General features: G+C 31.6%; 1 protein-coding gene across 1 annotated transcript in view; it reads left to right on the top strand.

Annotated features, from left to right (window-relative positions):
* The first annotated feature begins 371 nt into the window (after positions 1 to 371).
* Positions 372 to 17,752, top strand: part of LOC145256137 (uncharacterized) — a 48,527-nt gene continuing 31,146 nt past the window's right edge. The window contains exons 1-4 of the mRNA XM_080114726.1: positions 372 to 611; positions 10,828 to 10,896; positions 12,781 to 12,841; positions 17,680 to 17,732. Coding sequence (XP_079970852.1) covers positions 497 to 611; positions 10,828 to 10,896; positions 12,781 to 12,841; positions 17,680 to 17,732 — 298 coding nt within the window. The 5' untranslated portion in view covers positions 372 to 496. The remainder of the gene's footprint in view (positions 612 to 10,827; positions 10,897 to 12,780; positions 12,842 to 17,679; positions 17,733 to 17,752) is intronic.

The raw sequence follows: 17,752 nt of genomic DNA, 5'->3' as shown, positions 1-17,752 counted from the left end.
AAAAATTACGGAAAAAAAGAAAAAGAAGCCAGATTTGAAGCCAAATTCTTAAAAAGGCCAAATACAATTTTTGAAGGCCAAAATTAAAAAAAAGAAAAGAAAAAAGGGCCAAATTCGCGAAATTTGGCCTTAAAAAGGCCAATCTGGCAACCCTGTTAAGTGGCTTTTCTGTTCTTTTTGTTCAAGATGGTTCAACTTTAAAGGATCCTTGAAACTCAATTTATCCTACCATGTTTAAGATATAAATTTTGGGCAATAAAATTGGTAATATATATATATATATATACATTTTTTTTTTCAATAAAGAAAGTTAAATTAAGTACGAAAATACACACGTTTTGTAACAGAATAGTGATTTCAATTTCTCAGCCTCGTTTTCAGTTTCCGTCACTTGCGTTGTTACTTTCAGCAACGTGATTTCGTTTTCCTCCAACTTTGCATATTTTTGAACGAAGATTGAACAATCTTTTTTTTTTAAAAAAGAAAAAAAAAAGAAATGGATCCTCAGACATATATAGGCTGTGAAGTCACCGTAATTCTCCAGGAAGGTTCTTACCATGGAACAATTCACCGTTTTGATACTGCCGACAAACGCATTACTCTTAAAGATGGTAAAGTTTGCCCATTTTACACGTTTTTTTTTAGTTATTATTTTTATATTATTACTTTTTTAAATGATGAAAACAAAATCAAATTTCATATTATCCATGAAATTAGTGATCCTGTTGGCTGTTTATAACACGTTAAAAAACTCGTGTATAAACATTTTCCGCACCACGTGGTTTGCCGACAAAAGTAAACAACAAACATCTAAACATTTTTTCTTTTGTTTTTCTTTATTTTTTGGGAAAGCTACATGTGAAACTTAAGCGAATATTGTTTGATATTTACGGTGCACATTGTTACTGTTGCATATTACAAATCAGATTTCTCGTAAATATCCATTATGGCTGGACTAACAATAATGGCGAGTACCTGTGCCTCTGTTACCGCGCTGAAATAATAACCTTTAGAAAGTCATTCTTAACATTAGGAGGGGAGAGGTGTATCAGAATTTTTGACACCTAACACGAAACTGCAAATACAATATAGAAAACTCGTAATTTCTCTTTTAAAGGCGGGTTGTTTATTTTCTTTATGGATTATACTTCCAAAATAAACTATTAAAGTTGTATAAAAAGTAATAGAAATATTTAAAATAGTAATGAAATTAATTGAATGTTACGAGTTCAGTATTTTTCAATTTTTAAACTTTAAAAATCAATCAATTTTTCTATTGATTCTATTTTTACGATATTTTCAGGGTCAATATGAAATTTTATGCTCTTTTCAATAAACCGAATATAATATTTTAGACAAAGGTTTTTTTTTTTTAAATTCACCCCCTCCATTTTCAAATGTCTACTAAAAAGTAAATAATTAATTTATCTACCAAAGTTTTATATATCGCAAATTGAAGATAAAAGATCAATAAATAATATATTCTAATTTAAAACAAAAAAAAAAGTTTTTTTTTTTTTTAGAAATTTACCTGTAAAGTCCGAAGTTTTAATAAAACCCTTTTTAAAAAAAAAAAAAATTTTTTTTTTTACATTTTTTTTTTTTTTAAAATGAAACCTTGGTCCTTGCTCCTTTTTAATTGCAAAAAAAAAAAAAAAAAAAAAAAATAGGGCTTGAATTACATTTTTCGAGGAGTTATAAGCTTCGAAAGATAGCGGGTGGAATTATTCAATAGTTTTCACGAAATTTCTGACACTTGCACCATGCACCACCACCACCTCAACCTCATCCACGAAATAGAAAATAAGATGGCCGCGACCCGATCTATCTCATTAAAAGTTTGATTTTCCTCTCTAAATAAAAAGATACTTCTACATTTTATCGCCGAAACTGGAGACACCATTTTATTTCACGCACCTGCCGTAAAAATCCAAAGAAGAAATCAGTATTTTAAACTATGCCCGAAGCATGAAATAAATAACAACGCTCGCCCAGTTTAAACAATTATGAATGTCATTTCATTTTCTGTTTTTAATAAAAAAAAAATGTTTCATGAAAAACTTTCCCATTTTCATCAATGAAATCGAAACATTTCCAATTAAACAATTATGAATATATGTTCTTTCACTTTATTTAATTTTTTTTCATAGTTCTTTCCGGAAGTTTATCTAGTTTAATTTATTTATTTCTAACTTCGGCCATAGTTTAAAATTCTGATTTCTCCCTTGCATTTTAACGACAAGTGCGTGAAATAAAATGGCGTCTCCAGTTTCAGCGATAAAGTGTAGAAGTACTGCCCAAATCCTTTCTTTCCAAATTAATGAAAGCTCCCTCGAACGTGATATGCGTAACATCTGAGCCAGTGTGTATTTCGTTCTAACGGCGCCTCAGTGAGGACTGAGGCCTCACTCGTGTACGTTCGCTGCTTTCTAAATAACGTTATTATTTCAGCTCGGTAACAAAACTGCATAAGAAAAATTACAAATATTGTCGCATTTTTCATTTTTGGGTACTTGTACAGTTTAATCAAGACATTAAAAAAAAAAAATATGAAAATATAGAAAAAAGGTTATTTTGTACGTATCAGTTTTAGACGGAAGATCTCAGAAAAAAAAATTTAAATTGATCGAGTATTTTTTTTTACAGCGGAAAAACACGTTCTTATGAGGGCGCGTTGAAGTCCAGCCATTATGGAATTTGTTAAACACGCCACTGGGAGATAACTCCAGTTAAAGCGCTGACACTCCCTCCCCATCTTTAATACTAGCTTTTCTTCCTAAAAATCGAACCTTTTGCTCGGTATCATAACAAATTGCTTTTTTTTTTTTTTTTTCGCTATAAAAGAAAAACTACTTAAACTACTACTGCCTTAAATGGATTAGTTAAAAAAAAAATACAATTCTTAGTAAAGTAGTTACTTCATAACAATTGGTTAAAATATAACTAAAAATAATATTTAAAATAATTTGAACGCATTTCCGAGCGTTTTTAACGGCGCCCATGTTACTAAATCTAAAATTACGAATTTAAACACTAGAAATGGCCACTTGTAGACGCTTCATATCGTCCACGTTGTTTTTAACCGATGTTTACATATTTAAATCGTATATTTGTTGTGTTTTAGATGCAACGCCGGGTCGAAATGCTAGTAAATAATAAACTAGACAAAATACTGTTAGAAATTCGCTCAATATATGTTACCGTGACATAGTTTGACATATATTCGGTGGGTTTTTAATAGTATTTTGTCTAGTTTATTTATAACTCCTTTTCCCGAACTTACGGTGTTAAAGAGAGAGTCGGGCGCCATTTTGAATTTTCCAATACATCGGTAAACACTGTATGCTTTTCGAGCTGAATAAACACGTTACATTGAATAAAAACACAAAACATATATCCAGTTTGGTAGAAAAGTAACTTATCTTGCCTTTGATAACATATCTGTTATATATTTGTTTTTTGATAACTTTTTCGAATCTGTGTGTACAGTAATACAAACCTTTTGTTTTTTCTTCATTGTTCATGTATTTTAATCAAACATAAAAAAATCGTCCTATCCAATACATGATATTCCCAAAATAATTGTCTTTGATTCGCCGCCAGAGGAATTCTTGTAGATGACTATTAAGTTTTGCAAACACCTCGTCATTTTTCTTTTTTTTTTTTTTTTTTTTTTTTTTATATAAAACTAGCGAGTGGTACCCGGCGTTGCCCGGGTGTTTGAGGGGGGGGGGTTAAAAAAGTAAGTATGAGGATCGAACCCGAACCCTTGAGGCAAAGTTGTAAATTAAAGTGTGAAAAAAAAAAAGTGCGATGTTAACCATTGCCCCACCGCGAGATGCTAACGGAAACATGTTTTAATTTATTTAATTAGTTAGATTTAGCAGGTGCCCGTTTTAATTAGTTAATGAGGTCAACTGCGAGATAGTATTCATTTACTGCTGAACGCTTTTTTTTTTTCTCACCCCCAAGATGTTATAGGAAAAAGACTAACCCACATGCGGCAAGCGACAAATATTGAATATTTATCTTCCCGAAATCGAGCAAATTAAATAGACAGGCGAGCTTCGTTGTTAACTGTGAGATATTACGATTTGTATTTGATATAAAAAGTTTTAAAAAGTTGTTAAGCGAGCGACCGCCTCTCTGAAAGAAGCCTTTTGTTGACATACAGAAAAAGCGAACACATACATACACACATTTTCGCTCTTATATATATAGATAGATAGAAGACTATCTTCAATTTTAAAATTTCGATGTTTGAAAAACCGTCCATGGTACTTGTGCATAATTTGACCCAAATTCTCGTGATTTCCCGTCAAGCCCGGATCGGGCGAGTTCGGCAATCATCGGTGTTAGCCAAGCAAGCATTCTTCAAATGTTGAAACGCTAATTCGACTTTAAAAAGTTTTTATTTTTATTTATTTTTTTTTTCGGTAACTTTTTAAATTTATGATTAGTTATTTTTAATGATTTATTTTGAATTTTTTTTTTTTTTTTTTTTTTTTGTACTTCAATTTCTGGGAGTTTGATTAGCCAATGAAAAAGCGATATGTAAGTGAAAGCAGATGACATTCGAATTGGAAGAAATCGACTGAACCCCAAAAAGCTGACAAACAACTATATTTTCAGACTCGTCAAACAGAAAAATGACAGGCAAGGAAATAAATCTGTGCATACTAGAAAAACAAATGGAAACGCCAATGCAGACAATCTCATATTGTCCGGAAAAGAAATTGCTTTCCCAAAGAATGAGGTGCACCAATTGTAAACACAAATGTTTACTAAAAAAAAGATTGTGCGTAAAGGATGGCTTCTCCTTGTGCAGTACTGTGAGAATTAGTTTCCTCACACGCTTTAGAACTCGGCAGAGTGCTGAAAAAGGACAATGGAATAAAGCAAGAGAAGAAATTCAGTCTTCTAAGTGGGGGGGGGGTTGCGAAAAATATGCCCATTTCTCGCCTCTCTGAGAGTCTGGTAGTTTTCTTGAGGTGTAGAATTACTTCCCTTCGGGGAAGCTGGTAAAAGTGAACAGACACCATTTATTTATGGTATCTGGATGAATAAAACTCCAATAAACGAAGTTGAATTCTTGGAAAGACTGTTCATCTAAAAATTCCTATCATAATAGGAATAAATACTTGGTAAAAGGAAAAAAAAAAGGGAATGGTGCTCCGAGCATGGTTGACCTTGAGGGCTATCCTTGGGGGAGGTACTTTGTGACGTCCACACCCTAGCAGGAATTTTGCCAAAGAGGATGAAAATGTTTGTGAGTTTTAAAACTGCGCGCCGGAAGTTTTCTAGCGGTCCAATCAAAGGCCTGAAAAAGAAACCATGGCATTCAGCGCCTCAACCAATCAGGCTCGCCTTTCCATGTACAATTTCTAACAGTACCAATGGACAATGTAGACAATGGGTATCATTGCGCACAGGATCTGTTTTTGCACGATCCAATTTGGATATTGCAACAATAGTAAAAATAATCTATGGGCGTTCGAAATGGCAACCCTAAATATTAAAAGAGAATGCGGTATTATATCCGAACATTAATTGGAAGAACTTTCTGAGAGAAATTTGTCGGGAGTATTTCCTGAGGAATCCCTGGCAGATATGAGGCCCAGGGCACACTGTAGAAATTGATTAATCTGTTCAACCAATGAAAGCATAACGTAGGAAGAATCCTTGAACCGATCTGGGTCTTTGACGGCTATGACATCACCGACAAGGAGAATTTTTTTGGTCACTGTGCCAAATCGAAACGCCAAAACCCCCCTTCCAATAATAAAAAAATATATTCTGCCAGGTCCAACAGTTGGATACGACTGTTGGAAGGCCTATATCAAAGTAGGAGGATGAACAGTCGACCGAAGTAAAAGATTCCTAAGGAAACATCCTCATCTAAAGAAAGTTCTTCCGCCGGCAATTAACAACCGTAAAAAAAAAAAAAAATTTTTTTATTTCTGTGTAATCCCCCTAAAAAAACAACCTGACTGAACAAAAAGTCTTAAAAATAAAATAAAAAACAAGAAAAAAAAATATGGTTAAAGAAAAACAAAACAAATTGTACTTACACCTAGCATTTATATATGGGTAAACACACTTTTCTTGAAGATAATATTTAAATAACTTGCTGTTGATAAATATTTTGCAAAAAAAATATTTACTAAAATAAATTAAACAAACATATTTGCTTTTTTCAAAGTAGTTTTTTTTTATTTATTTATTTTTTTTGATAATTTGCATTTGTATTTTTTTTTTTTTTCCGCTTTGTTTTGCTTTTTTTCCTTAGTCTGCACCTGTTATGCCGCTCGGCTGTCACCAATGATTGCAGGCCTCGCCTGATCCGGGCTTGACGGGAAATCATGAGAATTTGGGTCAAATTATGTAAGAGTACCTTGTAAACAAAGGAAGGCGAATCTTCAACATTACCAAAATTATTAGCAACCCAAACAAAATCAAGGGGCCCCAGAATAATTGGGGAGATAGCTGGAAAGTCAGTGTCATAACGAAAAGAAAATACAACCGAGGGCGCATGATACGACAGAAGTTTTTTTGCTATTTAAAATTCTAATTATTTGAACTGGTTTTTTTTTTTTTTTTTTTTTTTTTTAATTCTAATTATTTGAACTGTTGAATTAAAAAAAAAAAAAAAAATCGGCATACCAAAAATTCTATTTATTTGTGGAATTTATAAGGGGGGTAAAAAATACTAATTATTTGAACAGGTACATCAAATCTGTTGCCAAGGCCACTGAAAAAATGGTCGGATTCTTCTATCGATCCAGTAGATATTTCACTGCTGATACAATTCTCTATCTATATAAGAGCCAGGTACATCCAAGGATGGAGTACTATTGCCACATCTGGGCAGGAGCTAGACTTCGTAGCCTCGTAGGAGATATCCTTTTCTCTTCCCTGCAACCTCTATCTCACAGAAGAGATGTTGCGAGTTTGTCTCTACTGTATCGTTATTTTCATGGAAAGTGTTTGACTGAGCTTCAGTCTATGACCCCCCCCCCCTCGCCAAACTTTCACAAGAAATACTCGTCTAGCTGGAAACACTATCAATAATTCCCCCCCCCTCTCGTTATCTGTGCCTAAGCTTAAATGTAGATTCCATAAACAAAGCTTCTTTCTTAGAACTGCATGCCTGTGGAAATGTCTTTCGCTTTCCTGCTTACTACAATATGGTTGTCTTCAAGTCTAACATAAACAAGTTCCTGATGAGTCGTTCCACTTAACAAATTTACTGAATTTCCATTACTAACGATTACTATATTGTCCAATTTCTATTGTACACTTTTTAACCTTTATCCTCGAGTGGCCGCCTGGCTTTGATAAGTGGTAATGCCTATGGAAAAAAAAACTTTTTTTTTTTTTTTTAAATCTAATTATTTAAAAATAAAATACAAAAAAAAATCTAATTATTTTAACTTTTTTTTTTTATTTCTTAAGTTAACAACTCGGTACTTTATTGAAGGGGTAATTTTTCGCTTCAACACTGCTTACATCAGACGACTTTTCCCCGAACTGAGAATGAGGCGGGACGTCGGGACCCTATCCATACAGGTTAACCGGTTAAAGTATAGAATAGTTACAAAACACCCTCCCCTCTCCATGTTGAGAATGGCTTTTTAAATAATGTTATTTCAGCACCGATCAATAAGTGCACTAGTACCGAATTGACTCCTCATGTAATAATATTTAACATAAAACATTCCTACATATTTTTTTCTCCATATCAACTCTACAGATTAAGTGACATTACTCATTCTGGCAGTGACATCAGGTGCCGGTTGAACCGGAGTGGGAATTTATGAAAAATCCGGTTCATAATATGCGCGATTGACTTCCGGTGCGTAATATGCACTAGCAGCAAATTTATTTACACACGATCTACCAAATCCCTCAATTGTTTATTCCTAAACAAAATGAAAATGGCGTTTTCAACACTTGAGCGAGAAATTAATGGGCGCTGTCTTACAATTTGTCATTGTTCTGAGGGAGACAACTCTTTTACTAAGAGACTCATTCATAATTTAGGATGCTAATAATGCTGTCAGTAAGTTTATACGAGCAGTTTACAATTTTAATTGTTAAAAGATGTTCATTTATAGGGGTGGGGTTAACTTTATTTTAACGCCTATTTTCTAAATATGTATGGAAGTTTTTAATCAATAAAATTAATAACAATAGCAAAAAAAAAACACTGCTTCCCTGATTCAATTAGAGTGACTAGCAGCATCCATAAAAAAAGTATGCACAATTATAGGCAGACACAAAATGATGTGGCTGATAAAGATTTGGCCATCTCTAATGTTTTGTAACTAGTTCTGTACTGCTACCTAACAATTAAAAAAAAATAGATATTATGAAACTTGAATTCAACTTAAAAATACTATTTAAATAATAACCTGGTAACATAAGTGCATAAGCACCCATCTGTTTTTGGAAAATTTGAACTTGGGGGGGGGATCATCGTTTTTTTTTTTTTGTTTTTTTTAAATCTAACGTTATATATAGGAAACTTGTCACTTGTGCAGAAAACAAACTGTGCTATCTTTTTGGTGAAGATGTTCAAGTTTTGCCATGTCTTTTAACTGTTAGGTGAACTGAAAATACAAAATAGTTACAGGTACTTATGCACTTATTGTACTGCACTGAAATAACATTTAGAAAGCCATTCTTTACATGGAGAGGGATTTTTGTAACTATTCTGTACTTTCACCTAACAATTTAATAAAAATAAAAACTAGTAAAACTTAAATATAGTTAAAAAAACAGTGCGGTACAATAAATGCATAAGCACCTAGTTACAAAACACCTACTCTCCCCATGTTAAGAATGAGTTTTTAAATGTTATTTCTGCACAGTCTCTATTCCGCATAAGTATGTAAAGTGCTTATTTAGACTTGTAATGAAAATTTTAAATAAAGAAATTGCAGAAAAGTTCATACCTGTCATAGAATGAAGATGGCATATTCCAAGAATTATGTAATTTGATCCAAAAATTTCCACAGCTTCACTAAAAAGGGTACTCAGATTGCAGAATGCTGTCTACTCTAATAACTTTTTTCCTTGAACTGCTAGCCTTTGCAATTCCCTCTATTTTCTAGACTGTACCAACATGCAGAAATTTAAATGTAACGTGAACAAACTGCACAACTCTCTACTTAGAATACCCTTGTGCATATGACTCCTAATTCATAACCCTTTGTCTTGCTGGCAATGTGCCTTGTTTGGAGTGAATTAAAGACAAAAAAATCTAACAAAATTTTAAATAAAACAGTAATAACTTATCCAGTATAAAATATTCTCAAAGAAATGGTTTTTTATTTGGTGGTGCCAGAGATATTCCACCAAACACTAAATGGAGGAAAAAAATCATATGAGGCAAAATTGTTCCCTTCCTAATTCATAACCAAAGCCACTATCAAGCATCAATCTTCTCTTTAACTGACTTTCAATTCTCCCTCACTGTACATAGTGTCCGGAGGAATTTTCATGCAAGGGCTTCTCTCCTGTGTAGTACATCAGCACCAGATTGTCTCCTTGCTGGTTACAACTTTGTGATTTTCAAATTTAATCTAAAAAAATCAATGTCATAAATTAACCCATAAATAGTTCATATCCTTTATCAATAGAACTCCTATAGTATACCTCATCTTATGTGGGACAATCATTCTGCCTCATTAAGTTTTACCCACGACTTTTGACATTTATTGATGATCCAGTAGTAAAGAAAAAGCACAAAAAGAACCATGTAATCCCTACAGCCACCTACCTTGAAAATGCTGCTGTGAAACCTGACATAGTTATATGGAATAAGTCAGAGAGAGTTGCAACCTTGATTGAAGTGAGTGTTCCTAATGATGGCGGTCTTAACAGAGCTGAAAGAGAGAAACAGACTAAATACCAAGGTCTCATGTATGGTATGAAAAGAAACTGGAACCTAAAGGGGATATCGATCATACCAGTTATCATAGGTGCCACAGGACTAATGAAGATGAACCTGAAGTCCTACCTAACTAATATTCCTGGTGAACCAAGTGCAAAAGAGATTCAGACAATTGCGCTTAAGGGAACAGCGAGGATACTAAAAAGAGCTCTCGGTTGGTTTCAATAAAAAAGCAGGGCAATGTTGGCAGCTGGTTTGGCTGCCCCATACCCAGCATTACAATCTTCAAAGGAAGAAAAAAAAAAAAAAAAAATAGTTCAGTTAATTCTTATTTGAATCACCCAAAGTATTTAATGTTAAATGTGTTTCAACATCACTTCCAAAAATCTTTTACTTAAACACAATACTTATTAATGCAGTTCACTACTGAATACCCCAAAAGTACATAACTGCCTGATTGTTCTTCCAATTATTTTATACTTTGTTTAGCATTGTATAATATATTTACTATTATATAAAAGGAACTTTGTGAGTTTGTTTCTTATGGCTCTGAAAACGGCTGGACTGGTTTTTATGAAATTTACACAAATATACTTATGTATCTGGTAGTGTTTTAGATAGGTTTTGTATCGAAATGTCTTCAATAAGTATTGGTAATTTAAAAATTCCAATGAAAGAAAGAATGGGTGATTTTGACCAAAGTTAACACCTTGTACAACCTAACATCACAAGTGCATTTGAGAAGTTTTATTACCACACAAGCAGAAAGGACTGGCATATAAATTCAACAGTAGGTTCTTTGATATGACAGCGGCATGTTAGAAATGATTGTTTCTGTTTAAATGTACAATTGAACCATGATACTTTTGTAATTTGTTATATGAATTCAAAATTCTTTCTTTTACTGCATTTTTTTTATTTTGTTACAGTTTCTAATCCAATTAATGGAAATAAATATCCAGGCATCCGACATTTCTACGCTTCTGAAATTCTTGATAGTAAGTATAATTAATGCCATTCTCTACCTCCTCATTAATACTAAGATTTTAAATTGAAAGAGAAGTGTTGTTCACAGAAAGACCAGTTAGGCCAGTAAAATCATTATAATGAAGGTGATGACTACATCAATATACCTGACAGATTAAAATGGAAATGTTTTCACAAGCATACCTCAATCCAAGAGTTAAGAAATATTTTAGCATGTATTTTCTAGTATATAAAAAAAAAAAGCTTATTGGAAAACAAATGTTGAATAACTTTGCTTTAGTATAATAATAGATGAAGGTACAGGATGTAAAAGTGATTGGACAGAAGCAGCTGACTGGTCTTCAGTTTTAAACTGAAGATATTAACCTTCAAAATTATAAAAGGTATTTGACAAGAACTTTGTAAATATATAAAAATACTTAATAAAGAATTAAAAATTTTTTTAAACCCAATGTTCTTTATTATTCAGTGTTTTTAACTGTTTTGCTGCTAAATTCTTTTAAATAGGATTTTGAAAGTTAAATTTATCATTTACTCGTTAATTGAACCTAATTTTTATAAAACCTATAAATAATTTTAAGGTCATTGTTCTTTTAATCTCTGGTTGTTCCTGTTGCTCAACCTGCACCTTCTCACTGGCCTTGCCCTTTCAGATGTGAGATGGGGAATTGCCAGCCGAGTAGAGATCACAAAAGCTATCAATGATGAATGCCATCCCCTTCATGGATGTGACTCAACAGTTCAATGATTGAAATCAAGAAGCTTCCTCAGCCATGTCAAACTTCTAACATTTTAAGAGACCAGACTATAGGTGTGGACTCTTTGTTCAGAAGCAACTACTTGAGAACAGAAATGGAACAATAAAGTTTCTATGAACAGATGATCCAACCATCTGCAAATGTGAAGATGAAGACCATATGATGCAATGCTATTTTATCTGTTTTTGTAAAAAAGTTAAAAACTATTGTATGGCTAGATGCATCAAAGACACACAAAGATGTCTTTTTATAAAATTATGTCAAAAAAGTCAATATTTTAATACATGAGCATTTGGTAAGAATTTTTAATTAAAAAATGGCTGTCAATTTGACAGCTTTAATTCGTTCAAACTTCAAAAGTCACATTTTTTTCTACTATTATCTGTATATTAATACAATAGTGTGCGTGTTACGCTTACATCCGGGTCGTTTAATTATGTAATTCCATTTCTTGTCATAAATAATTTTACCAAGAAATCTGCATAAGTACCATCAGGTATAATTGAAACCAAAATTTAAGTCCTATTTTTTTTTTTTTTATAATTTTATCAAGAATTCTACATAAGTTTTGGTTTCTGTTTCGATTCAAACGTCATATGGATATATTTTATTTTTGAAATCGCAACTTTATAATATATAAAAATCGATAGAGCATTAACTCTATAATAATATATATGAAATCTGCAAGAATTAAAATATCATATTTAAGCATACTTTATAACCAGGCTTTGCCGGGCGTTTGTGCTAACTTAAATAAATACTTTTGCAGTTTTAACAAAAAGGCTACAATAATATCAGAGCATCATTTACACTGAACATCTACAGAATGCCAACATCAATATATTACATATAAACGAGTCTCCTGTGGAATTTCCACAGGTCCCGCTAGTTAAAAGATTATTTGTTTATGCAGAAATAAAAATGTGTTCTGTTGGATTTAAATTTTGAATTTTTAAAGTTTATTTCACACTATTAAATTTTAATTTCACTGAATAATTAATACTAAAATAATTTAATGCACAATTAGCAAAGTTACATTGATGCGAGAGGCACACACACACGTGAAATTGTCTCATAATTTTAATGTAAATCTATGATTTCAAAGCATTCAGTTTAATTCTTTGTTCTTTTTTACAGTGGTATTGGATAATGACTATGATGAATCATTAATTGATCACCCTCCTTGCGCTGTTATTCAGTAAGTGCTTTCTTTTATTTATTACTAGTAAAGCTATCAGGTCTTACCCAGTGCCAAAATACAGCATATTTTTACTAAAACTTGTATCTCTTTACCTCTTTATCCATTTGTGTCTTTACCCACCCCGTCTTTTCCTCCACCCAACCTATTCCTCTTTCTGCACTAAACACACATGCACATAAACCATCCAAAATGAATAGCCGATGCTCAAAATATATACACATTTTGACTCTTCCCTTTACTTAAAAATTCATAAAAAATCAAGAAATTTACCAATTTTAATGAAATTTTCAGTATTTATCAAATAATGATCACAAAATTATAATGAACCTATTATTTTTATTTGAATCTTAATGGAAACATTTTTTTGTTTAAACAAAAACCACCTTTACTAAAGTTATGATTTTCAGTACTAAAAAAAAATGAATGATTTTATTTATTTATTTTTTTAATGAAAATAAAGCATCATAAATTATAACAATAAAAAAAGAAAAATTAATTTTTTTTCTGGAACATTACGAAAAAAAGCCCCTAAAGTTCGTATTAATGAATTTGATATAACTAGAAAAATTAATTTCTCAAACTACTGATAATTATTGAATTAAGCATTATTTATTTAATATTTTTACACCAAAAATTATAATTGCAAAATTATTTCTACTTTTCTTTTTTTTTTTTTTATAGTTTACATGTTTCTCATAATTTTTATATATAAGATTCTAATATTTTCCTTGCTTGAATTAATGTGAAACTTTCGGTATAATATAATTTTTATATAATCTTGAAAAAAAGAAAAAAAAAATTTTTTTTTGTTTTAATTTAAAAGCAAGAACACAGAAAAATAATTAAATTAAAAAATGGTAAAAATTACACAAACGTTCACGATAGGAATGTACAAATGCACTGCTGGGAAAAAAAAAGAAAGCCAGCATTACCTATTTCCCTAACTACCTGACGTCATGACTTTCTGACATTTTGGGGTTCCGTAGAATCATCGCTTACACGACTTCGTTTGTTTATTCTTAAGCGAAGCTAGAATCTCTCACTTTTAGGGGCTTATTAGGCCTTTTTTTTTTTTTTTTTTTTGTACAAACAAGGTGTTTTTCTTTTTCTTATTTTAGTTCAATATCTTAGGACTTTACTAATTATCTTTGAAATAGACCCAGAAAACTAATATTTATCTTTCAGAAGATATTTACAATGAATTTATTTAACTTGAAAATTTAGCTGAATTTGTCAGCTTCCAAATATCACTGTGAAAACATTTTTAATTATAACTTTTTTTTTTTTTTTTTTTTTTTTTTTTCTTTTTGGAAATTCACTTTAGGCTTTAATCTTTCAAATACAATCAAAAAGTAGTGAAAAGCCTACAAAAAAAATTATGGCCTTCAAAACTGTCCTATTTTTTGACATTTTTGCCAATACCTAACCACAAATGACTCCTTTATACAGATCCCTCAAATATATCAGCATAAGGGAAGTAACTGCATGATAAAAAGTCAGTTACTTTTCTTTAGTACAAAACCATAAAAAAGTACCCCCTCCCCCACCCTGACGAAATCTGCACTAGTTTAAGGTCAAAGAATGAATTTTGTTTTTGTTCCCTGAATTTTAGATATTATTTATCCGTGGCAATTTTTTGGCCGTTTGTTTCTTAGTGTTTAACTTTTAGCTGGACACACACAACTGACCTTTATAAAATAGATTTAAAAAACAAATCAGATTTTAAATGAATCTTTAAAATTGAGCTGATATGTCAGTTTTCTTTTTCTTGAACAGATTCATTATTTCCAGTGTGCGTAGGTTTTTAGTTTCCTCTCAAATTTATCTGATTATAAAATTTTTACCATCTGCAAATTTGTATTAGGGTCTTTTCTTTTTGTTTTGTGTGTTTACTTTTAGTAAAATTTGAAAATATTTGTTGTGCCAAAGAGGGTTAAGCTTAAAAGTACCCCGCTTATAAAATCACAAAAAAAAAAAAAAATCTTAGAAATATTTGCACTAAATGAAATTTGGATCATAAGAAAAAGTTATTTTTCTTGTCTTGTAATTTGGGGAAAAATCGGGAAATGTTACTATCCAAAGATATAAGAATTTATATTAATCAAAGTTGTCTGTTTGTACTAAGAGCCTGGATAACCAGACCAATGAAAGGAGAATTAGATAATGGGAGCATTTGATTTTTGTAAACGGGAAACAAGGCAGCCATTCATTGCTGAAATCAAAATGAGTAAACAACATTTAAGATTAGGTACTGAAAGGAATTCTCAGTAAAACTGAGAACTGCAGAGTTATTATGAAATTATGAAGAGATTTTTTTTTTTTTTTTTTTTTTTTTTTTTTTTTAACGCATTTAGCATAAAGATAAGCTTTGAGGGGATGAGCATCCTCCCCCGTTAGGGTTATGGTGAAAAATAGAGGTGGAAGAAGAGACTAGCAACTGACTGGAGATCATGAATCATGCAGATAGTTTCCTACAGATTGGAAATTACAAATCTTGCAAGAAATTATAGTGATGATGCATTTAAAAAAAAAAATGTATCGATGCAATTCTATTGGAATTAATTTGGAAATTACCAGACCCAAAATTGCCTCCCAGAACTTGTCAATAATTCAAAAACACTAAAGTTAAAAGGGTTGAACTAACACAGCTCTGTATACGAACATGGTTAGCAAATAATAATTTTTCTACGAAACACAACTGTACCTTCTGTTCCTCAGTGGCAGCACTAGACAATTACCCTATTGATCTTTGAACACAATGTGGGAAAGTGGTAATTGATGAACCAAAACCTTTTGACATCTTCAGGTCTTTATCAGAGCAACATTTTGTCAAGCAAGTACCAATTGATTGGCCATTCTTGATTTTAGATCAATCTTGATGTCACTTGAATGAGGGGTACAAAAAGACCAAGTTTCTTGATATTTTAGAGATGTTTTTGACTAAAACCTAATAAAAGTGGTGTATAGGAAAGGAAAGTGACAATTCTTTAAGAGATGAAGCATGGCTTAGCAAATATATAAAGGTAATTTATAGAAGGCAATACAGATAGAAACAAATGGAAGCAAATTAAGACATAATGGTAGAATGAGTTCTGCAGATTCAACTTCATTAATCTTATATGTATATGTTTTAGGTTGCAATCTCTACTATTATAGAAAAGAAACTTTGTATATCTGTGTGAATTCGTTCCCTATGGACTTGAAAATAACTGGGTCGATTTTTATGAAATTTCACTGCCTGGCAGTGTTCTTAGATAGATTTTGTGTCGGAATGTCTTTGATAAGTATCAATAATTGTTAATCGAAATAATCCAATGAAAGAGGGAACAGCCTATTTTGACCAAAGTTAACATCACAAATGCATTTGAGAAGTTTTAGTCCAACATATAAAATCAACAGGGGGTTCTTTGATATGACAAGGGCATATTCGAAATGAATCTTTGTTTAGAGCACAATTGAAGCATGATACTTGACTTTTGCATTTTAAACTTTAATGCAAGCTATTATATATAAAAATAATTTTATAAAATCAACAGTAGGTTCTCTACAGTGTAATGTAGACCACAATATATTGTGAACTTGGTCACTGCAAGAGGCATGTGAAGCTTCCAAGTGCATTGCGATGGGTCCTCAATTAGAGCAGGCAATCAATTGATTTGATTGAAAAATGAGGTATTTCATCGATTTTGATCATAATAAAAGTATAGGAGTGCAAAACATTCATTGATCATCATTAGAGCTATGACAACAGAATATTCTTTTCATTGTTTTGACTCTCGAGTTCGACACAGTTAATCAACTGAAAACTACATCACTCTATATAAAAGCATATAAGATATCAACGGATACACGCTCAAGTCAAAACAATGAAAAGAATATGCTGTTGTCCTAGCCCTAATCATCATTCAATCCCAGGCAACGTTGGGTCACCATGCTAGTTGTATATACTTTTATAACTTGTATCATATTCTTTTCTTACTTGCATCCAAATGGGTTGTATGAAAGTTCTGTATATATATTTTGCAAACATTTCTCTTCATCAGATGTGTTGTACTGTAGTTCAAATGTGCAGGTGAGTACCTTATGCAACTTTCATCAGACCACATTGGTGCAAAAAGAATATAATACAATATTATAAAAGTATATATATAATTAAAAAAGATATATGCATGTATATATTAATAAAATGTGAATCTGTTTAACTCTATCCATTGTTATGTCTTAATTTACTTCAGTTTGTGTCTGCTACACCTCTGCATTGTATTGTCTTCTATTAATTATATTTTATAAACATAATTCTTTACTTGTATTCTCGGATCGGCCTGTTGTTCATTGTGAATGTGTTGTATACGTTACACCCAGGAAGGATTCAATAAGCAATCTGTTCTTCCCCTCTTAACTGGGAAGGAAGTGGCATATTATTTTTATACTACATATTTACAAATATGGCCTTTCACCTTCCAAATTTGTACTTATGTACAATGATTTATTGTTCATTTATGATTGCGTGATTTATTTAGTGAAGCGAAAGTGATGAAAAAAAAATTTTTTTCTTCTACATGTATCTAAAATTTCCTTCAATAGTTTTTCTCAAAATTCTCCAGAGGTTATTTATGGTTGTTTGCATAAGACACTTACTTGTGACTCTAGTTTGCCCTTCAATAACTGAAAAATATCATCAGTCTTTTTTTTCATAAATAGCTACATGTTAGTTTATTTTCTCCAAAATGTAACACAAATTTTAATTTAAATTAATTTTTTTCCCCACTATTATAAAATAAGTGATTACTAAATGTTAGTGCCTAACAAGGGACATAATCTTGATTATTTTTCAGAACTGATGATGTTCCGGCTTATGAAGATGCACATCCAGTCACTCCTACAGCTAGTAAGTCGATCTGTTTTTTT

Source organism: Euprymna scolopes, chromosome 3 (genome assembly GCF_053919585.1).
Source record: "Euprymna scolopes isolate OS-2025 chromosome 3, ASM5391958v1, whole genome shotgun sequence".
NCBI lineage: Eukaryota > Metazoa > Mollusca > Cephalopoda > Sepiida > Sepiolidae > Euprymna > Euprymna scolopes.
Note: the sequence above shows the minus strand (reverse complement) of the source record. Positions and strands in the feature narration are given on the sequence as shown.